Here is a 24,500-nt window from a genome sequence, read left to right on the forward strand (position 1 = left end):
CTAGACGAGTTCCTAATGCTTGCTGTAATGTCTGCCAGAATCTTGAAATAAATCTGCCATCCCTATCAGAGATAATAGAGATTGGTATTCCATGTCTGGAGACGACTTCCTTCAAATACAGTCGTGCTAACTTCTCCATCTTGTCATCTTCTCTTATTGGCAGGAAGTGTGCTGATTTGGTGAGACGATCAACTATTACCCAAATAGTATCAAAACCACTTGCAGTCCTTGGCAATTTTGTGATGAAATCCATGGTAATGTTTTCCCATTTCCATTCCGGGATTTCGGGTTGTTGAAGTAGACCTGATGGTTTCTGATGCTCAGCTTTGACCTTAGAACACGTCAAACATTCTCCTACGTATTTAGCAACATCGGCTTTCATACTCGGCCACCAAAAATGTTTCTTGAGATCCTTGTACATCTTCCCCGTTCCAGGATGTATTGAGTATCTGGTTTTATGAGCTTCTCTAAGTACCATTTCTCTCATATCTCCAAATTTTGGTACCCAAATCCTTTCAGCCCTATACCGGGTTCCGTCTTCCCGAATATTAAGATGCTTCTCCGATCCTTTGGGTATTTCATCCTTTAAATTTCCCTCTTTTAAAACTCCTTGTTGCGCCTCCTTTATTTGAGTAGTAATGTTATTATGAATCATTATATTCATAGATTTTACTCGAATGGGTTCTCTGTCCTTCCTGCTCAAGGCATCGGCTACCACATTTGCCTTCCCCGGGTGGTAACGAATCTCAAAGTCGTAATCATTCAATAATTCAATCCACCTACGCTGCCTCATATTCAGTTGTTTCTGATTAAATATGTGTTGAAGACTTTTGTGGTCGGTATATATAATACTTTTGACCCCATATAAGTAGTGCCTCCAAGTCTTTAATGCAAAAACAACCGCGCCTAATTCCAAATCATGCGTCGTATAATTTTGTTCGTGAATCTTCAATTGTCTAGACGCATAAGCAATCACCTTCGTTCGTTGCATTAATACACAACCGAGACCTTGCTTTGATGCATCACAATAAATCACAAAATCATCATTCCCTTCAGGCAATGACAATATAGGTGCCGTAGTTAGCTTTTTCTTCAATAACTGAAACGCTTTCTCTTGTTCATCATTCCATTCAAATTTCTTCCCTTTATGCGTTAATGCAGTCAAGGGTTTTTCTATTCTGGAAAAGTCTTGGATGAACCTTCTGTAGTAACCAGCTAGTCCTAAAAACTGGCGTATGTGTTTCGGAGTTTTTGGGGTTTCCCACTTTTCAACAGTTTCTATCTTTGCCGGATCCACCTTAATACCTTCTTTGTTCACTATGTGACCGAGGAATTGAACTTCTTCCAACCAAAATGCACACTTTGAAAACTTAGCGTACAATTCTTCCTTCATCAATACTTCTAACACCTTTCTCAAATGTTCACCGTGTTCTTGGTCATTCTTTGAGTAAATAAGTATGTCATCAATGAAAACAATGACAAACTTGTCAAGGTATGGTCCACACACTCGGTTCATAAGGTCCATGAACACAGCTGGTGCATTAGTTAAACCAAACGGCATGACCATAAACTCGTAATGACCGTAACGTGTTCTAAAAGCAGTCTTTGGAATATCATCTTCTTTCACCCGCATTTGATGATACCCGGAACGTAAGTCAATCTTTGAATAAACAGACGAGCCTTGTAGTTGATCAAATAAGTCGTCAATTCTCGGTAGTGGGTAGCGGTTCTTGATGGTAAGTTTGTTCAACTCTCGGTAGTCGATACACAACCTGAATGTACCATCTTTCTTCTTGACAAACAAAACAGGAGCTCCCCACGGTGATGTGCTTGGTCGAATGAAACCACGCTCTAAAAGTTCTTGTAATTGGCTTTGTAGTTCTTTCATCTCGCTGGGTGCAAGTCTGTAAGGAGCACGAGCTATTGGTGCAGCTCCTGGTACAAGATCTATTTGAAATTCAACGGATCGATGTGGGGGTAATCCCGGTAATTCTTTCGGAAATACATCGGGAAATTCTTTTGCGACGGGAACATCATTGATGCTCTTTTCTTCAGTTTGTACTTTCTCGACGTGTGCTAGAACAGCATAGCAACCTTTTCTTATTAGTTTTTGTGCCTTCAAATTACTAATAAGATGTAGCTTCGTGTTGCCCTTTTCTCCGTACACCATTAAGGGTTTTCCTTTTTCTCGTATAATGCGAATTGCATTTTTGTAACAAACGATCTCCGCTTTCACTTCTTTCAACCAGTCCATACCGATTATCACATCAAAACTCCCTAACTCTACTGGTATCAAATCAATCTTAAATGTTTCGCTAACCAGTTTAATTTCTCGATTCCGACATATATTATCTGCTGAAATTAATTTACCATTTGCTAATTCGAGTAAAAATTTACTATCCAAAGGCGTCAATGGACAACTTAATTTAGCACAAAAATCTCTACTCATATAGCTTCTATCCGCACCCGAATCAAATAAAACGTAAGCAGATTTATTGTCAATAAGAAACGTACCCGTAACAAGCTCCGGGTCTTCCTGTGCCTCTGCCGCATTAATATTGAAAACTCTTCCACGGCCTTGTCCATTCGTGTTCTCCTGGTTCGGGCAATTTCTAATAATGTGGCCCGGTTTTCCACATTTATAACAAACTACATTGGCATAACTTGCTCCGACACTACTTGCTCCGCCATTACTCGTTCCGACACCATTTGTTCCTTTCGTTCTATTAACCCCTGGTCCGTAGACCTCACACTTCGCCGTGCTATGACCATTTCTTTTACACTTGTTGCAAAATTTGGTGCAGAACCCCGAGTGATTCTTTTCACACCTTTGGCATAGCTGCTTCTGATTGTTGTTGTTGTTGCGGTTATTACTGTTGTTGAGATGATTGTTGTAGTTGCTGTTGTTGTTGTTGTTGTTGTTGGGCCGTTTGTTGTAGTTGCGATTGATGTTGCGATTGTTGGGATAATTGTTGCGATTATTGTTGTAATTGCTGTTGTTGTTGTATTGGTGATTCTTATCACCGTTTTCCTCCCACTTTCTTTTGACTTGCTTCACATTGGCCTCTTCAGCAGTCTGTTCTTTAATTCTTTCTTCAATTTGGTTCACGAGTTTGTGAGCCATTCTACATGCCTGTTGTATGGATGCGGGCTCGTGTGAACTTATATCTTCTTGGATTCTTTCCGGTAATCCTTTCACAAACGCGTCGATCTTCTTTTCCTCATCTTCGAATGCTCCCGGACACAATAGGCACAATTCTGTGAATCGTCTTTCGTACGTGGTAATATCAAATCCTTGGGTTCGTAACCCTCTAAGTTCTGTCTTGAGCTTATTGACCTCGGTTCTGGGACGGTACTTCTCGTTCATCAAGTGCTTGAATGCTGACCACGGTAGTGCGTACGCATCGTCTTGTCCCACTTGCTCTAGATAGGTATTCCACCATGTTAACGCAGAACCTGTGAATGTATGCGTAGCGTACTTTACTTTGTCCTCTTCAGTACACTTACTTATGGCAAACACCGATTCGACCTTCTCGGTCCACCGTTTCAATCCGATCGGTCCTTCGGTTCCATCAAATTCCAAAGGTTTGCAGGCAGTGAATTCTTTGTAGGTGCATCCTACACGATTTCCTGTACTGCTAGATCCAAGGTTATTGTTGGTATATAGCGCAGCCTGTACTGCGGCTATGTTTGAAGCTAGAAAAGTACGGAATTCCTCTTCATTCATATTCACGGTGTGTCGAGTAGTCGGTGCCATTTCCTTCAAAATAGTTAAATGGAACAAGTTAATCATACAGAATATTAAGAGTAGTTAATAGTATTTCGTAGCATAATATGAACTCATTTATAAAAGTTTTTTCTTCATATTAGCATTTTATAAGTTTAAATTTGGGTAGTAACTACCCGTTAAGTTCATACTTAGTAGCTAATATACAATTCAACTACTACAATTCTATATGAAAAACTGATTATAATAATATTTCGCGTTCAAACTTTTACACAATATTTTACAAACTTACAATACCGCTTATTTTACATATAGCATGAAATATAGCACACAATAAATTTGATACAAGATGGTTGTGAAGATAATTCTAGCTAGTACACAAGTCGTTCAGAAAAGGCAATAAAGACACGTAATTCATACGTCCAGAAACAAGTCATGCATTCTGGTTTTACTAGGATTACTTCCCATCCTTGGTCTTGTGAAACATAACTGTTATGGCCATTGATAAGACAGCGTGTTGTAACGTCGTCAAAGGGACGAGGGTTACGTAATGTCCAACAGTCCCGTAACAATCTAAAAACCTCATTTCTTACCCCAATTACCGACTCCGTCACTTGTGGGAACGTTTTGTTTAATAGTTGTATCCCGATGTTCTTATTCTCACTTTGGTGAGAAGCGAACATTACTAATTCGTAAGCATAACATGCTTCTTTATGTTGCATGTTAGCCGCTTTTTCTAAATCACGAAGTCCAATATTCGGATATATTGAGTCAAAATAATTTCTTAACCCATTGCGTAAAATAGCATTTGGGTTCCCCGCAATATATGCGTCAAAGTAAACACATCGTAACTTATGGATTTCCCAATGTGATATCCCCCATCTTTCGAACGAAAGCCTTTTATAAACCAAGGCATTCTTGGAACGTTCTTCGAATGTCTTACAAACTGATCTCGCCTTAAATAGTTGTGCCGAAGAATTCTGACCGACTCTAGACAAGATTTCATCAATCATGTCTATGGGTAGGTCTCTTAAAATATTGGGTTGTCTATCCATTTTGTGTTTTTATACTGTAAAATAGACAAGAGTTAGATTCATAAAAAAAATACTTATTAATACAAGTAATTTTTACATATATCATAAAGCATAAGCACACTATATTACATATATTACACCACACGAATACAACTATCTTATTCCGACTCGCTTGTTTCTTCTTCTTCGGTTTTGGTTCGTTTTGCCAAGTTTCTAGGGATATATGATGTTCCCCTAATACGAGCCGTCGTTGTCCACATTGGTTTAGAAAAACCTGGTGGTTTAGAGGTTCCCGGGTCATTGTTACAACTTAAGGACTTCGGGGGTTGACGATACATATAAAGTTCATCGGGGTTGGAATTAGATTTCTCTATTTTTATGCCCTTTCCCTTATTATTTTCTTTTGCTTTTTTAAATTCAGTTGGGGTAATTTCTATAACATCATCGGAATTCTCGTCGGAATCCGATTCATCGGAGAATTGGTAATCCTCCCAATATTTTGCTTCCTTGGCGGAAACACCATTGACCATAATTAACCTTGGTCGGTTGGTTGAGGATTCTCTTTTACTTAACCGTTTTATTATTTCCCCCACCGGTTCTATTTCTTCTTCCGGTTCCGATTCTTCTTCCGGTTCCGACTCTTCTTCCGGTTCCGACTCTTCTTCCGGTTCCTCTTCGGGAACTTGTGAATCAGTCCACAAATCATTCCAATTTACATTTGACTCTTCATTATTATTAGGTGAGTCAATGGGACTTGTTCTAGAGGTAGACATCTATCACATAATATCAAACACGTTAAGAGATTAATATATCACATAATATTCATATGTTAAAAATATATAGTTTCCAACAAAAATGTTAAGCAATCATTTTTAAAGAAAACACGGTCGAAGTCCAGACTCACTAATGCATCCTAACAAACTCGATAAGACACACTAATGCAAATTTTCTGGTTCTCTAAGACCAACGCTCTGATACCAACTGAAATGTCCCGTTCTTATTGATTAAAAACGTTCCATATTAATTGATTTCGTTGCGAGGTTTTGACCTCTATATGAGACGTTTTTCAAAGACTGCATTCATTTTTAAAACAAACCATAACCTTTATTTCATAAATAAAGGTTTAAAAAGCTTTACGTAGATTATCAAATAATGATAATCTAAAATATCCTGTTTACACACGACCATTACATAATGGTTTACAATACAAATATGTTACATCGAAATCAGTTTCTTGAATGCAGTTTTTACACAATATCATACAAACATGGACTCCAAATCTTGTCCTTATTTTAGTATGCAACAGCGGAAGCTCTTAATATTCACCTGAGAATAAACATGCTTTAAACGTCAACAAAAATGTTGGTGAGTTATAGGTTTAACCTATATATATCAAATCGTAACAATAGACCACAAGATTTCATATTTCAATACACATCCCATACATAGAGATAAAAATCATTCATATGGTGAACACCTGGTAACCGACATTAACAAGATGCATATATAAGAATATCCCCATCATTCCGGGACACCCTTCGGATATGATATAAATTTCGAAGTACTAAAGCATCCGGTACTTTGGATGGGGTTTGTTAGGCCCAATAGATCTATCTTTAGGATTCGCGTCAATTAGGGTGTCTGTTCCCTAATTCTTAGATTACCAGACTTAATAAAAAGGGGCATATTCGATTTCGATAATTCAACCATAGAATGTAGTTTCACGTACTTGTGTCTATTTTGTAAATCATTTATAAAACCTGCATGTATTCTCATCCCAAAAATATTAGATTTTAAAAGTGGGACTATAACTCACTTTCACAGATTTTTACTTCGTCGGAAAGTAAGACTTGGCCACTGGTTGATTCACGAACCTATAACAATATATACATATATATCAAAGTATGTTTAAAATATATTTACAATACTTTTAATATATTTTGATGTTTTAAGTTTATTAAGTCAGCTGTCCTAGTTAGTAACCTACAACTAGTTGTCCACAGTTAGATGTACAGAAATAAATCGATAAATATTATCTTGAATCAATCCACGACCCAGTGTATACGTATCTCAGTATTGATCACAACTCAAACTATATATATTTTGGAATCAGCCTCAACCCTGTATAGCTAACTCCAACATTCACATATATAGTGTCTATGGTTGTTCTGAAATATATATAGATGTGTCGACATGATAGGTCGAAACATTGTATACGTGTCTATGGTATCTCAAGATTACATAATATACAATACAAGTTGATTAAGTTATGGTTGGAATAGATTTGTTACCAATTTTCACGTAGCTAAAATGAGAAAAATTATCCAATCTTGTTTTACCCATAACTTCTTCATTTTAAATCCGTTTTGAGTGAATAAAATTGCTATGGTTTCATATTGAACTCTATTTTATGAATCTAAACAGAAAAAGTATAGGTTTATAGTCGAAAAAATAAGTTACAAGTCGTTTTTGTAAAGGTAGTCATTTTAGTCGAAAGAACGACGTCTAGATGACCATATTAGAAAACATACTTCCACTTTGAGTTTAACCATAATTTTTGGATATAGTTTCATGTTCATAATAAAAATCATTTTCCCAGAATAACAACTTTTAAATCAAAGTTTATCATAGTTTTTAATTAACTAACCCAAAACAGCCCGCGGTGTTACTACGACGGCGTAAATCCAGTTTTACGGTGTTTTTCGTGTTTCCAGGTTTTAAATCATTAAGTTAGCATATCATATAGATATAGAACATGTGTTTAGTTGATTTTAAAAGTCAAGTTAGAAGGATTAACTTTTGTTTGCGAACAAGTTTAGAATTAACTAAACTATGTTCTAGTGATTACAAGTTTAAACCTTCGAATAAGATAGCTTTATATGTATGAATTGAATGATGTTATGAACATCATTACTACCTTAAGTTCCTTGGATAAACCTACTGGAAAAGAAAAAATTGGATCTAGCTTCAATGGATCCTTGGATGGCTCGAAGTTCTTGAAGCAGAATCATGACACGAAAACAAGTTCAAGTAAGATCATCACTTGAAATAAGATTGTTATAGTTATAGAAATTGAACCAAAGTTTGAATATGATTATTACCTTGTATTAGAATGATAACCTACTGTAAGAAACAAAGATTTCTTGAGGTTGGATGATCACCTTACAAGATTGGAAGTGAGCTAGCAAACTTGAAAGTATTCTTGATTTTATGAAACTAGAACTTTTGGAATTTATGAAGAACACTTAGAACTTGAAGATAGAACTTGAGAGAGATCAATTAGATGAAGAAAATTGAAGAATGAAAGTGTTTGTAGGTGTTTTTGGTCGTTGGTGTATGGATTAGATATAAAGGATATGTAATTTTGTTTTCATGTAAATAAGTCATGAATGATTACTCATATTTTTGTAATTTTATGAAATATTTCATGCTAGTTGCCAAATGATGGTTCCCACATGTGTTAGGTGACTCACATGGGCTGCTAAGAGCTGATCATTGGAGTGTATATACCAATAGTACATACATCTAAAAGCTGTGTATTGTACGAGTACGAATACGGGTGCATACGAGTAGAATTGTTGATGAAACTGAACGAGGATGTAATTGTAAGCATTTTTGTTAAGTAGAAGTATTTTGATAAGTGTATTGAAGTCTTTCAAAAGTGTATAAATACATATTAAAACACTACATGTATATACATTTTAACTGAGTCGTTAAGTCATCGTTAGTCGTTACATGTAAGTGTTGTTTTGAAACCTTTAGGTTAACGATCTTGTTAAATGTTGTTAACCCAATGTTTATAATATCAAATGAGATTTTAAATTATTATATTATCATGATATTATCATGTATGAATATCTCTTAATATGATATATATACATTAAATATCTTTACAACGATAATCGTTACATATATGTCTCGTTTAAAAATCATTAAGTTAGTAGTCTTGTTTTTACATATGTAGTTCATTGTTAATATACTTAATGATATGTTTACTTATCATAGTATCATGTTAACTATATATATATCCATATATATGTCATCATATAGTTTTTACAAGTTTTAACGTTCGTGAATCACCGGTCAACTTGGGTGGTCAATTGTCTATATGAAACATATTTCAATTAATCAAGTCTTAACAAGTTTGATTGCTTAACATGTTGGAAACATTTAATCATGTAAATATCAATCTCAATTAATATATATAAACATGAAAAAGTTCGGGTCACTACACCTTGTATCTTATTTGGTTGAGAAAGATGAGAGTACAACCCGCTTTAGAAGCATTGCCTAACATCTTACGTAGTGCCTGACTTATGAGACGTGCTTGCAAACATTGATGCATTCTAACATTCCAGCATCAAACAGATTTGGGTTGTATTATGTCTCCAAATTAGCAAAAAGGAATAAATATAGAGACTTCAGTGTGGTACATATTTTTCTACGTTTTTATAATCATTTCAAGAGCTAATGGTATTATGTCACCAAATTATATTATGGGTGACATCTAAGCAGCAAAAAAATAAATTGATTCAATTATACCTTCAATGGGCAGCAGATTTCAATAGAAATTTCTAACGTGTACTAATTCTTTTGCACATGGAAAATATACATGTGTTTGAATCAAGGTAGATGAAAGTCATCATTTACGAGGTAAATCATCAAACACTTGGCACAAATATGTGTAAATTCAGCATAAACTTCACATAGTGACCTTCAAAATAACATAAAAATCACACAGTAACCTTCAAATAACATAAAGACAAAAAAAAAATCCATGTTCATCTTAATTACGAACCAGAATATATAAAATTCATAACAAATAACCCTAATCTAAGGCTCTGTTCCAGAGCTGTAAAATGAGAAGAAATGAATTGATTTGGAAGGAAATCAAAATTACAAATGTGTTCCCAAGTTTTTACAGGAAAGAAAGGGATTGATTTGAAATGGTATTTTACTCTTGATCTCTTCCTTTCAAATTGGAAGGATTTGAAATCCCTCCCCTTCATTTCCCTTCATTTCTTTCAAAAAAAAAAAAAAAATGGGAACAGACCCTAAATATAATAACAGTAAATCAGAATCATTAATAAAAACTACCAAAATCAAACCTAATAGAAAATAATCTTCAAAACGTCGTTCGGATTTGGCGAATCAACAACTCCAAATGTGATTTGTTTGATCTTCCCTATTAACATTGAAAATCGACAGCTAAATCACTCGTCATAATTTTACAAAACATCAATATAGGAACCCTACCTCTTTGATTTCATTCGTAATCGGTTGTAAGATCTTATAATACATCGGAAGCGGAATCCATAATTATAACATCTGATTAATATTGTTGTTTAATTCAGATCGACATAAAAACCATTTCTTCTTCATACAAGCACGTTATAAATGTTCGATCTAGGAGAAAGAAAGATGTGATCTTGAATTTGATTTTAGTCGTGTGTTTCTAGGGAGGAAATTAGGGTTTTTTTTCTTTCTAGTGGTTTAGTGAATGGTTTCAAATTTACTGAATTCCTAATTTTTGCAGAATGATACCGCTTTTTCTGATTTGAAGGCTAATTTAGTCAAATTAGTGTTAAACTTTTTTATTATAAGGTCATAATTATGATGTGTAGTTTTTAAGGGTCTAGATTAGAGGGTTATTTAAGAATGAAAAGCTAGGATTAATAATTAGAAAATTAGATAATGTATTTTTGTGTTTGTTATTATATATAGAATATAGAATAGATTTTATAATATATCAATATATCAATTTATAAATTTGAATACAGATAAGCTATAAGACTCGATCATTTCACACCAAAGCCCATATATCATCATCATCATCATTAATCAATAATCCTATTAAATAATCAAGTCAATAACCATGTCTGGTGTGGATGCTGAATCCTCCATATCCCTAGAGTCATTACAGTACCCATGTCGTCAGTTTACAATTGCCGAGATTCAGTTAGTTACTGATAACTTTGATGAATCATTGGTTATTGGACGTGGGGGTTTCGGCAAGGTTTATAGAGGAACAATCACTAATGGGGTAAGTCGTTTAGATGTTGCCATAAAGCGGCTGGACGCAACATCGAATCAGGGAGCACTCGAATTTTGGGCAGAAGTTAGGATGCTTTCACAGTTAAGGCATTGTTATTTAGTGTCTTTGATTGGTTATTGCAATGATGTGCAAGAGATGATACTTGTTTACGAATTTATGCCTCGTGGAACCCTCGAAGATCATCTTCACAAACTAGGACACTCTCTCACTTGGGTTCGAAGGCTAAAAATATGTATAGGGGCTGCTCGTGGGTTAGATTACCTTCACACCGGTACAGGTATAAATCATGGAGTGATACATCGGGATGTTAAAAGTTCAAATATATTGTTGGACGGCACTTGGGCTGCTAAGATTTCGGACTTTGGGCTGTCCAAGATGGGTCCAATAAATCAGGCAGATACTGGTGTCGATACTTTAGTGAAAGGTACATTCGGGTATCTAGATCCTGATTATTATCAGACGGGTAGACTAACCCGAAAATCTGATGTGTATGCTTTTGGAGTAGTACTATTTGAAGTCTTGAGTGAGAAACGAGCGGTAGATAGAAGTCTTGACGAGGATCAATGGGGTTTAGCAAGCTGGGCAAAAGAATGTATCAAAGAAGGTAGGCTAAAGCGAATAGTTGATCACAATATAAGTGAGAAAATATCTCCTAGATGCTTAAAAGAGTTTGCGCAGCTAGCGGTTGGGTGTTTGCATAGCCATCCGAAACAGCGTCCTACAATGGCTCAAGTTGTGGTGGCCCTTGAGTGTATTCTAGCTTTACAGGAGAAAGAAGGTGATAAATTGCATGCCGGACGTATGACAATATTTGGAAAAAAGATGTCTACATTTGTGTTTCCATCCAATAAGGAAAACTCAGGTATCATGTTCTTTTCTAGTGTTTGTCCTTAAATTAGTGTACATATCTACATTTTGATCCTTCAAGTTTCGATGTATTCTTAATTATTTCCTAAGTTTAGCGCAACTACACTATGATTAGGTGTTGTTAGATGCACCTAAGATTTGGTGTCTAATTACATGTTATTTGTTGAACTTATAGTTGGAGTTGAAAGTTTAATTTCCGTGGAACTCTACCTTAGTACTCTTGATCAGGATGAAAACCAACTATTACGTAGGTTTGATTATGGCACTATCACAGTTGCAACTAAATATTTCTCTGAGTCCAATAGAATTTACAATGGGGGATATGATTACATGTACAAGGTATCTAATACTTCATTTTACACCAGTTTTTCCCGTGGGTTGCTAAATGCTCCAATTTCATTTCTCCTTTCAGGGAAGGCTACAAAATGGACATAATATTACAGTTATTTCATCTTTTCATATTTTAACGGATAAAGAGCTTATGAATTTTTTAGAACGGCAAGTTAGTTTCATCGCACGGTTAGTGGTTAGATCGCATCGCAAGTTCCAGGAGGAAACCGCCACCATCCAAACGGGCAGGTGGGGAAAACCCCCTGGTGAGACTCGAACCCGGGTCTCCTCGAAACCATGCAAGCATGGTTACCAATGAGGCAAAGCCCCATTGGCATAAAGAGCTTATGAATGAAATATCAATACTTGTAAAGCTGTCGCTGAAACATAAGAATTTGTTTGAGTTGGTTGGATATTGCATTGACCAAGATATAGTGTATCTCGTCTATAATTTTGCGCTACATGCAACTCTGTCTAGCATGATACATGGTATGACTTTATTTTCAGCTGTTTAGTGGTACCTTTTGCATTGACCTAGTTTCTCATATTAGTTGTAACGTCTATTGGGTGGATCTTAGGTCGCTTGTGATCGGTTCTAGAGGCGGAATTCACTAGAATCAAATTAAACCGCGAATTGGGTCGTGTCGGGATCGATTTGGTCAAACCTAGGGTTGAAACTAGATTAGATCGATGCCTAAACGTGATTATTCGGTGGCATTTGGTATTGGGATTGAAAGGAACGAAAACTAGACGATTAGGGTTGTAGGGGATGAGTAACCTCACAAAGGAGCTTAAGTCCCGTATATATACTGCAGCCCAGACAAAGTCGGTCGACTGTGTAAGACAGTCGGTCGAGTGTGTGGACACACTCGGTCGGCTGTGTCTGCAGTTTAACTTATTGATTTAAATAATTAATAAAGCACACAAACACATATATAATCAATAGTCACCAAGTAACGTTATTACATGACCAAATGTATATAACGATAGTCCATCTACAGCTAGAGATTACATGCATCAACATTAGTGGTACCTTTTTTAAATAAATTTACCTTTTGCTAAATGCATGCTCTTATTTTAGGGTAGATGAATGACTGTTTACATCTCACCTCTTCAATACTCGTGGAATTGGGTATTATTGTTGTTGTTGTATTTCACTTTTTGCTAGAAATTTGATAAACACTTTTGTGATCTATGTTCGTAGATCCACTGTGTATTCTTTTGGACTGGAACAAAAGTTTCAAGATTTTATTAGGAATTGCTAGAGTACTTGTTTACCTTCACAAGCTGGGTATCGTACATGGCGATGTAAAACCTGGAAACATTGTATTAGATGAAAGCTTTTACCCAAAACTATCAAATTTAAGGGCGGCCTTGCTAATCTTAGAAACTGACTGCACTATTGTTGATGAGGTTGGTGGGACCCGGTAAGTACATAATTTTTAGCTCATATATATTCAAAAGTATTTAGAATTTCTCTATTAGTTTATAAAGTTCATTATTCTAATACTTATATTAGCCGATTTGTCGAGTAACATGGCCGACGTCATGGTGACGTCGACATGATCAACTATTTTATTACTTTCCTATTTTTTATATAAGAAATTTGGTTTTTTGGCCCAAATGATTGGCCCAACGAAGTGGGCCCGAGCTCTTCCTAGTTTCTTCTATTGAAGGAGTCTCTTAATTGAATTACGGATTAGATGAAAGCTTTTAAGTGCACGGTATTCGATGTCCTTGTCAGAAGCTATTGTAACATGGTTGACATCATGCTGGCGCCAGCTATTTTGTCTCCCCTTCACCTTGTGTGTTAGGGCTGAGGTTAGGTCATGGGTTCGAGCCTCGCTATGCACATCCTATTAATTAATCTGTCTGAAATATGGGTATCCATATTGACCCCAGGGGGTTTTCTTCCTAGTCCATTCAGGATTAAAACCCGGTCCGCCTGCCCCTCGGGATGGTTAAAGGATCGGGATCCTGTAATGCGATTCGGATTTCCTCCCGAACACGTGTGTGCGCAAATGATGAGTGTCGTTGAAATAAATGATACACCGACGCAATGTTTGCAATTCAAAAAAAAAAAAAAAGGAAATGAGGTTTTTTGGGCCCAAGTTTTTGGCCCAACGAAGTGGGCACCGACCTCTTTCTAGTTTCTTCCATTGAAGGATTCTCTTACTTGAAATTCTTGAATAACGGATTAGATGAAAGCTTTTAAGTGCACGGCATCTATCATTTTGAGCATTAGATGACCATTCCCAGTAATCACAAAATATAGTTAAAAATACTGGATCATTAGCAATGCTATTCGTAGTTTATTTAAGGATTATGACTCCTTACTAATTGAGCCCCTTACCAGATTGTTGTTCAACAAACTTCGACTCGACATGGCTGGAGGTCTTCCATAGTTCAAATGTTCATAACAAGAAATTACAATTCTAGATTTTTTCTGACAGATAAAATAAAATATATTGGATTAATTGTGGATAATCCAGAAGATAATATATTGGCCATCATCCCCTTCAAATTGGAAAGCAACTCTGTTTTACTACTTGGCTTTACTAATGAAAAACTGCACTCCAAATTAAATTTTCAACCACTTGGATGTTGCTGTTACTATGACTTGTTTTCTCCATATTGTTGTAATTTATTTATTTGATTGTAACAGGGAGTACCTTCCACCAGAATTACACTTGTGGTCACGTCTATCAACCAAGGTAGACGTCTATAGTTTTGGGTTATTAGTTTTGGAAACTATAACCGGACGTCAAGTATCAGAGATTCATCAGTCGGTACAATGCGACAATTACCAGGTACAGCAATATGGTAGAGCATTATATTAGAATTGTGCGAATCCCAAAGTTTAAAATTAGATGGATTCTTATCATTTACAATCAAACTCAATATTTTCTAAAATAATAATTGACATGGAACGATATTAATCCAATGTCCAGTGTAACCTAACTTTTTTACATGTAACATAATGTAACTATCAGCTTCTAACTAAAGAAGACGTTTACTTAGTCGACAAGCATATTAATTATCCCCCTTCTTTCATTTTCAATTCTTGGGGGCATTGTCCTATTAGTAAGAAAGCAAAAAATACATAATGTACATGTGAAATAAGTAAATAGTAACAAACATGTTGACTTGTTGTAGGCTTGGAAAAATTTGTCACAAGGACCAATTTCAAATACAATTGGTCCCAGAATTGCTGTTGATGCAAGTTCCATTAAAACATTCATCAAAATTGGTTTGTCGTGTATCGTATCTGATCCAGTGCTTAGGCCAACAATGGAAGAAGTGGTTGACATGTTTCTCAACGAGTCATCTGTTTTTCTTTTTCTCCAAAAACAGGAAGAAGGGATGTTAGAATGGTATTCGCATTATATAAATGTCAATCATAATAATTACTACCATATTGTTGCTGCTGATAATGATTACGATACTGATGCTGTTTTTAGGACCTTGAATAGCTTGAGTTTGTGATTGTAGAGAATGCGATTGAAATGTAAAAGTCATAGGTTGTATGAAATGGTGAAGTTTGTTCCACGTGAATACTTTTTGTACCTAAAAGTGAATATTTTTTTAGCTTAAAAGGTCTCTGTATGGTGTTAGATTATTTAACGCTAACACCTAATCTGAATATTCAATCTTTTTCTTAATACTAGTTTTATAAGCTCTGCACGACATTTGTATAATTTAGTAGTCGACAACGTTAATATTTATACTTGTCATATTTTAATATAATTACAATAAAAAATCTTTTATTACTGATACATTTGCATCGAAATAATTAGCATTAAAAACTAACACATAGATTATGAGCTTGTCCGTTGGCATCATTTTAACTTTAATTGACAAATTATAAATAAAACACCAAACATGAGCCTCTAAAAAATTGTTTTAAAATTAAGAATAATATTTTATGTATATCTCTAATTATATGTTTTTAGTACAACCTAATTATTATTATTTTTTTTTTTTTTTTGTTTTGCAAAGCCAAACAGATATTATATTAACAAACAAATAATAATTTTTTTCTTTTTTTACAACCTAATTTCATTATGCCAAAATTCCTTACGAAGTAGAGCAGACATACATCTAAGTATCAATAAGGATTATCGAATAACCATTTTAACTTCAATTAACAAACATATAATAATAATAATATAATATATAATATTATTAATATGATTATAACATCTATTGTTAATATTAATATAATATTTATATGGTAATATCATCATTTATCATCATTTATCTCTATAAATTACCAGCCTAAATCAGACACTTGGCGGCTCCAGATTCATCCTCATCAAATACTATGTTCTCATAATTTTGAATTAAAAAACTCGCTAATTACGTCCACCTGACACGTGTCCCTTAATAATGATGGTAACTTTCAAAAACTAGGGTTTCAGAATTGATTTCTTGCTCCTCCTTTTACATACGTTTTCTTTCAATCTGTCAGATCCAAAAATTTTGTTCAACAAGTAGAAACACAAGATTGACTTTAACCCACCTAATCGACACCATCTAAACCGGATTGTGTAGCATTAGAACGATGTTGGCTTGCAAAACTGAATTGAATGAAGGTTTCTTATTCTCCACCTGAATCAATTTAATGAAGCAGAGAGGCTTCAATTTTGCAGCACTACGATTCTTTCTATGTTACAACCTCGGCGTTTTCTTAACCTTAATCGACGATTTGGGTTTGAAACAGGTAATTTTAATGTTTGGATTTAATCTCATAGTTTTTTTTTTTTTTTTTTTTTATCTTTTATTGACGATTGAGGTTTGAAACATGTAATTCCAATGTTTGAATTTAATGTAATAGAATGATTGTTTATTATCCGATTTTGATTTGGTTGGCTTTGTTTAGTTAATTAGTGACCTGCGATTTGGAGTTCAAGCAGTTAATATGGCTTATTGGTATTGCACGCAGGTATTATCAATTTTGACTTTTGATTCTGTGTATTTTTTTATACTATTGATTGGGATTCAATTTGGTTTTGTTGCATGTGTCCGCATTTGTCATAACCCGTCCTTAACCATAAGAACGTGTTAGATAACGTATGATTTCATTGCGAGGTATTGACCTCTATATGCGACATTTTTAAAAGAGAAACTGCATATATTATACATTACAAACCATAACCATTATTTTTGTTACAAATTTTAGACAATAAAAAGATGATTATCGTTTAGCGATAATCTCCGACTTACAAACTTTACATATAATGATAACAACACGATTTCGAGCATATTTTACAACACAAATCCTTGGGTATGCAGTTTTATTTTTGACACAAATATGCGTACGCAAGATCCTGCTCAAATTCAACATAATGCAGCGGAAGCTTTAGTAATCACCTGAGAATAGACATGTTTTAAAAGGTCAACATAAAGTTGGTGAGATATAGGTTTAATGCCGGCAGCAATATATATATATAGACCACAAGATTTCGCATATAAACAGTTTAATAAAAATATTCTAAGTGGTTGAGCACTTGGTAACCATACTTAACATTTAATCACGTCGCATATTCCCTTTATTATGAAATCTTACTACACCGTACCAAGTGTAGTCACGAAACGAAGTACTGTGCAACCGTTGAATACTGGTCGTCCAGTCCGGTTGGGGTTGTCAGGCCCGATAGATCTATCAACAGGATTCGCGTTTACAATACCGCTGTAAATAACAGTTACCAAGCTACAGGGAAGTATGCCAGTGGTACAACTCAACGTAGAATATATTTTTCAGTTACTTGTGTCCATAACGTAAAACATAAAATACATGTATTCTCATCCCGAAATATTTAGGGTTTAAAAGTGGGACTATATACTCACTTTCGTCTTGAAGATATATATATAATTTGACTTGGTCTCCGGTTGATATCACGAACCTATCCATATATAATATATCAATACCTTTTCTTTTTAAACAAACGTCACATATATATACTTGTTATACTTTTAATACTTTGAATAATTCCTTAGTCCGTAGTTAGCAGTTCGTTGTTAGTAATTCAATTTTAATGGTTCATTTTTAGATGTTTAATATACCCGCAATGAAATAAATAAAACCCCCAACGAAATAAATAAAACCCCATCGTATATGTATTGGTCGAGATTAATCTTGACCCATGGTACCGGTGTTGTCAAATGACGTGTTGCGTACATAAAGTACCGGTGTTGTCAAATGACGTGTTGCGTACAATCATGGGATCTTATGATTAATCTTCTCGTATTGTTTACGGGTGATCCTGAACCATATAAAATTAAATTATGAGTACATATATATAAAATATCATGTTATTTTAAAAAGATGTGATTTATTTAATTTTCTCCAATTATTTTCGTAGCCAAACTAGTCTTAGATATCCGATCTCGTTTTGGTCATAGTTTCTTCGTTACAACTCTGTTTTCGTTGATTCAACTTGCCACTTCCTTGGATCGAGTCCCTCTTTAAGACTATGAACTGTAAATACCTTAGTTTGTATTCGAAATCACAGGTCATAGGTCAAACTTTAGTGAAACTTATGAAGTTAATCATTTTCCATCATGTAAACAACCTTAAATGATTATTTTTCTAAAAATACTTATACTTTGAGTTAAATCATGAAATTTTTACGTGTTATCATATTCATAGTAAAAATCATTTTTCCAGAAAATAAACCTCCAATTCAAAGTTTAAGATGGTTTTTAATTATCCAACCCAAAACAGCCCCCGGTTGCACCCCGACGTCATAAAAACAGTTTTTAAGGTGTTCTTTGAAAAACCAAGTTATACCTTGTTAAATTAGCATATTTTTAAGTTATATTACAGGTCTTGAAGTATTTTAAAAATTAAGTTAGAAGGATCTATTTAGTTTGCGAACAAGTTTGAAATCATTCAAACTATGTTCTAGTTTATAAACTCTTATATATATAGCTATAAATATATGAATTGAAAAAGAGTTGAAGTAGAGTTTTTACCTCAAGTTTAAAATGTAAAGTTGCTGGAAAGAAGTAGTAAAATAAAAGTTGAGAGAGTTCTTGCAAGTGTGTGTGAAAATTGGAAGTAAAATTTGGAAAATGAATGTGTAAAAATGAGTTAGAAATGGTGCTTATTTATAGGCTTGAAAATTTGGTTTTTAGTGAAAATATCTAAGATAAGTTAAAATTTATTATGTCATGAATGACATATTATTCCAATAATTGAAGATTTCTATTGGTATATACCAATAGTAAATACTTCTAGAAGCTGTGTATAGTACCCTAGATATACGTATAGGATTATTGAGGAAACGGAACGAGAATTCAAATATAACTATCTTTTGTAAATATACTTATATTGTTTTATGTATAAAAGCCCTTTAAAATGATTAAATACATTACTTATACGATATATGTATAAACATTATAAATCATCAGTATTTATGTCAAATAACATTACGTAGGTTATTGTTTTGAAAACTTAAGTTAGTAGTTTCAAAATATACTTATGACTTTTTGTTATTAATACAAAATGAGATATTAAAACATCCTTAGATCATGTTAAATATGTATGTATAATTATCATATATTGTATAGTTCGTGATATCATCGGTCAAACTAGACGGTCAAACGTTGTGTAAAACTCTATTCAAAAACATAAGTCTCAACAATTTGGATTGCTTATCATGTTGGTAAGGTTTAATTTATGTAAATATTAATCTTATAAGTATAGAACGATCGAAAAAGTGTGGGTCGTTACATTACCTCCCCGTTAAATAAATTTCGTCCCGAAATTTTAAAATTGTACCTATTTTGCGTCATCGAGAAACAAGTGTGGATACTTTTGTTTCATCTGATCCTCCCGTTCCCACGTAAACTTGGGACCTCTTCGAGCATTCCAACGAACCTTAACGATCGGTATGTTGCTCTGCTTGAGCTGTTTAACTTCACGGTCCATGATTTCGATTGGTTCTTCGACGAATTGTAGTTTCTCGTCGACATGGATTTCTTCAGGAGGAATGGTGAGGTCTTCCTTTGCAAGACACTTCTTAAGGTTCGAGACGTGAAAGGTATTATGTACTCCGGCGAGTTGTTGCGGTAACTCGAGTCGATAAGCTACCGGTCCAATGCGTTCGATGATCTTGAACGGGCCTACATATCTTGGGTTCAGTTTACCTCTTTTACCGAAACGTATTACACCTTTCCAAGGTGACACCTTTAGCATAACCATGTCCCCAATCTGAAACTCTAATGGTTTCCTTCGGACATCGGCGTAGCTCTTTTGGCGACTTCGGGCTGTTTTCAATCTCTCCTTGATTTGTACTATCTTCTCAGTCGTTTCGTGTATGATCTCGGGACCAGTTAATTGTCGATCTCCTACTTCATTCCAACAGATAGGAGATCTACACTTCCTTCCATACAATGCTTCGAATGGTGCAGCTTTAATGCTTGCATGATAACTATTATTATACGAAAATTCTGCTAACGGTAGATACTTATCCCATCCGTTTCCAAAATCGATCACACATGCCCTGAGCATGTCTTCAAGAGTCTGAATCGTTCTTTCACTCTGCCCGTCAGTTTGCGGATGATACGCGGTACTCATATCCAAACGAGTTCCTAGGGCCTCCTGTAGTGATTGCCAGAACTTTGATGTAAATCTACTATCACGATCGGATATAATGGAAATAGGTATTCCATGCCTTGAAACAACTTCCTTTATATACAATCGTAATAGTTTCTCCATTCTATCCGTTTCCTTTATAGGCAAGAAGTGTGCAGACTTGGTGAGACGATCAACAATCACCCAAATGGTGTCGTATCCCCAGGCAGTCTTTGGTAACTTCGTGATGAAATCCATGGTAATACCATCCCATTTCCATTATGGGATTTCTGGTTGTTGAAGTAACCCTGACGGCTTCTGGTGTTCAGCTTTGACTTTGGAACAAGTTAAACATTCCCCAACATATGTTGCAACGTTTGTCTTTAAATTAGGCCACCAATAATGTGTCTTAAGATCTTGGTACATCTTTCCAACTCCAGGATGTATCGAGTATCTTGTCTTATGTGCCTCATTTAATATCAACTTCCTTAATCCACCCAACTTCGGTACCCAAATACGATTTGCAAAATATCGAATTCCATCTTCCCGCATAACGAGTTGCTTCTCATACTTCTTCATTATTTCATTTCCTATATTTTCTTTAGTAAGTGCTTCTCGTTGAACTTCTTTGATTTGTGAGTTGAGATTCATGCGAATTTTTATGTTCATCGCTCGTACTCGAATTGGTTCTCGTTCCTTTCTGCTTAAAGCATCGGCCACCACGTTCGCCTTCCCGGGATGATAACGAATTTCACAATCATAGTCGTTTATTAACTCGACCCACCTACGTTGTCTCATGTTCAGCTGTTTCTGATCAAAAATATGTTGAAGGCTTTTATGATCAGTAAACACAGTGCATTTAACCCCATACAAGTAGTGTCTCCATATCTTCAATGCAAACACGACTGCTCCCAGTTCTAGATCATGCGTCGTATAATTCCGCTCGTGAATCTTCAATTGTCGGGATGCGTATGCAATAACTTTCTTTCGTTGCATAAGAACGCAACCAAAACCTTGTCGCGAAGCGTCACAATATATTTCAAAATCATCGTTCCCTTCTGGTAACGATAAAATAGGCGCCGTAGTTAACTTCTTCTTTAGTAATTGAAATGCACTCTCCTGCTCAGAAGTCCATTCATATTTCTTCCCTTTTTGCGTTAACGCTGTCAACGGCTTAGCTATTCGGGAAAAATCTTGAATAAACCTTCTATAATAACCGGCTAAACCCAAAAATTGACGTATCTGCGTTGGTGTCTTAGGAGTCTCCCATTTTTCAATGGCTTCAGTTTTTGCTGGATCAACCTGAATTCCTTTGCTACTAACAACGTGGCCAAGAAATTGAACTTCTTTCAACCAAAAAGCACACTTAGAAAATTTAGCATATAGTTGTTCTTTTCTCAACAACTCTAATATCAACCTTAAATGCTCTTCATGCTCTTGCTCACTCTTGGAATAGATAAGAATATCATCAATGAAAACGATAACAAACTTATCTAAATACGGACTACAAACTCGATTCATGAGGTCCATGAATACAGCTGGCGCATTCGTCAATCCAAACGGCATAACCAAAAATTCGTAATGACCATAACGTGTCCGAAAAGCAGTTTTCGGTATATCTTCTTCTTTGACACGTAATTGATGATAGCCCGACCTTAAGTCAATTTTTGAGTACACACATGATCCTTGGAGTTGATCAAATAAGTCGTCAATTCTCGGTAGTGGATACCGATTCTTGATAGTTAACTTATTTAATTCACGATAATCTATACACATCCTAAAAGATCCATCTTTCTTTTTAACAAATAGAATCGGAGCTCCCCACGGTGAAGTACTTGGTCGTATGAATCCATGATCCAGTAATTCTTTTAACTGACTCTGAAGTTCTTTTAACTCTGACGGTGCAAGTCTATATGGAGCATGAGCCACTGGTGCAGCTCCTGGTACTAAATCTATTTGAAATTCTACAGATCTAAATGGAGGTAATCCCGGCAACTTTTCCGGAAAGACTTCAGGAAAATCTATTGCCACAGGCACGTCATTGATGCTCTTCACTTTTTCCTTTGTTTCGACTTTATTAACATGTGCTAAGATAGCATAGCACCCTTTCTTCAAGCACTTTTGAGCTTTCAAATAACTAATGAGTTTTAGCTTTGAGTTACCCTTATCTCCATAAATCATTACTGCCGTTTTATCCTTACGAGGAATGCGAATTGCCTTCTTGGCGCACACAACTTCAGCTCCTATTTTGGACATCCAGTCCATGCCGACTATTACATCAAAACTTCCTAATTCTACGGGTATCAAGTCAATTTTAAACGTTTCTCCGGCTAAATTTATTTTACAATCACGGCAAATTTTATCGGCTTTAATTAGTTTACCATTAGCTAACTCAATCATGTACTTAGCATCGAGAGGTAATGATGAACAATTCAATTTAGCGTGAAAGTCTCTACACACGTAACTTCTATCAGCACCAGTATCAAATATAATAGATGCGGATAAGTTATTAATGGTAAACGTACCCGTAACAAGCTCCGGGTCTTCACACGCCTCTCTAGCATTAATAACAAATGCTCTTCCACGTGCAGATCCATTATTCTTCTCTGGATTCGGACACTGGCTCTTATAGTGACCTTGTTTTCCACACCCATAACAAGTAATGGTAGCCAAAGCAGTTCTATTTGCATTGGTGGCAGGAGTCTTGGTACCATTTGTATTTGTAACGAAAGCCCTACAATCTTCAGCAAGATGACCCTTTTGATTACATTTGTTGCATACCACATTACAGTAGCCAGAGTGATGTTTGTGGCATCGGTTGCATAAAGGATTTTGTCCTTTGTAACCAAAGCTTGAACCACTACCTGCACCTTGTATGGTTTCTTGTTTCTTAAAAGATTGTTGTTGGTTACCTCGATCATAATTTCCATTCCACTTTCTTTTGTTACCTGATACCTTCACATCAGTATTGGATGCTTTCTTATCCATGATGACCTGATCCATTAGCTCGTTTGCCATGGTTATAGCTTCATGAATTGTCTTAGGTTTCGATGCTGTAATGTTTGCCTTGACCTTTTTGGGCAAACCATCTTTGTACATTTCAATCTTCCGTTCTTCGGTTGGAACCAATTCAGGACATAGCAAAACTAATTCCATGAATCGCTGATTGTAGTTGGTGATTTCAGTACCAACAACCTTCAGACTTCGTAATTCATCTTCCAACTTCCTAACCTCGTTCCTTGGACAATATTCGTTGATTAACATTGTTTTGAATTCTTCCCATGGAGTATCATAAGCTACATCTCCTCCTACAGCCTTCACATAATTTTTCCACCACGTGAGTGCACTATCTTGTAAAGTGCATGATGCATACTTGGTCATGTCCTTTTCAACACAACCACTGATTTTAAACACAGTCTCCATCTTTTCTATCCATCGGGTTAAACCGATCGGTCCTTCTGTTCCACTGAATGATGAGGGCTTGCAAGCTTGAAAAGTTTTGTAAGTGCACCCCACACGAGGATTTGGGTTAACTGCAGCACCTCTTGCAGCCTCGACCCATAACATTCTGTCGTTCACTCGTTGATTGATGAGTTCCTGGATTTCTTGTTCCGTCATTCGGTTCAATCGCGCCATATTCTTCTATAAGAATGAAAAGAAAATAATTATTCACATGGAATATTATAGATGTAGTGTATATTTACAGTACATTATAGCTTATTAATAATATGAACCAGGTATTATTATAAAAGCCTTTTCTTCTTATTAGCGTTTTATAATTATATCTAGGGTAGTACCTACCCGTTAATGTCCATACTTAATAGCTTAGTACAGAATCAATTACTACCATCTAAATAATACTTAACCATGGAAAATTATTGCATTTCACACTTCACTATTTTACAT

At 35.3% G+C, this 24,500-nt stretch overlaps 1 protein-coding gene across 1 annotated transcript; it reads left to right on the forward strand.

Moving 5' to 3' along the window:
- The first annotated feature begins 10,636 nt into the window (after positions 1-10,636).
- Positions 10,637-15,611, forward strand: LOC139870135 (uncharacterized). Its single transcript, XM_071857983.1, has 7 exons — positions 10,637-11,678; positions 11,859-12,022; positions 12,096-12,153; positions 12,350-12,502; positions 13,218-13,440; positions 14,679-14,823; positions 15,170-15,611. Exons 1-7 carry the CDS (start codon positions 10,637-10,639, stop codon positions 15,497-15,499), a joined length of 2,115 nt encoding a protein of 704 aa, XP_071714084.1. The 3' UTR covers positions 15,500-15,611.
- Positions 15,612-24,500: the final 8,889 nt, after the last annotated feature.

The sequence above is a fragment of the Rutidosis leptorrhynchoides genome, chromosome 10 (assembly GCF_046630445.1).
Source record: "Rutidosis leptorrhynchoides isolate AG116_Rl617_1_P2 chromosome 10, CSIRO_AGI_Rlap_v1, whole genome shotgun sequence".
Lineage (NCBI taxonomy): Eukaryota > Viridiplantae > Streptophyta > Magnoliopsida > Asterales > Asteraceae > Rutidosis > Rutidosis leptorrhynchoides.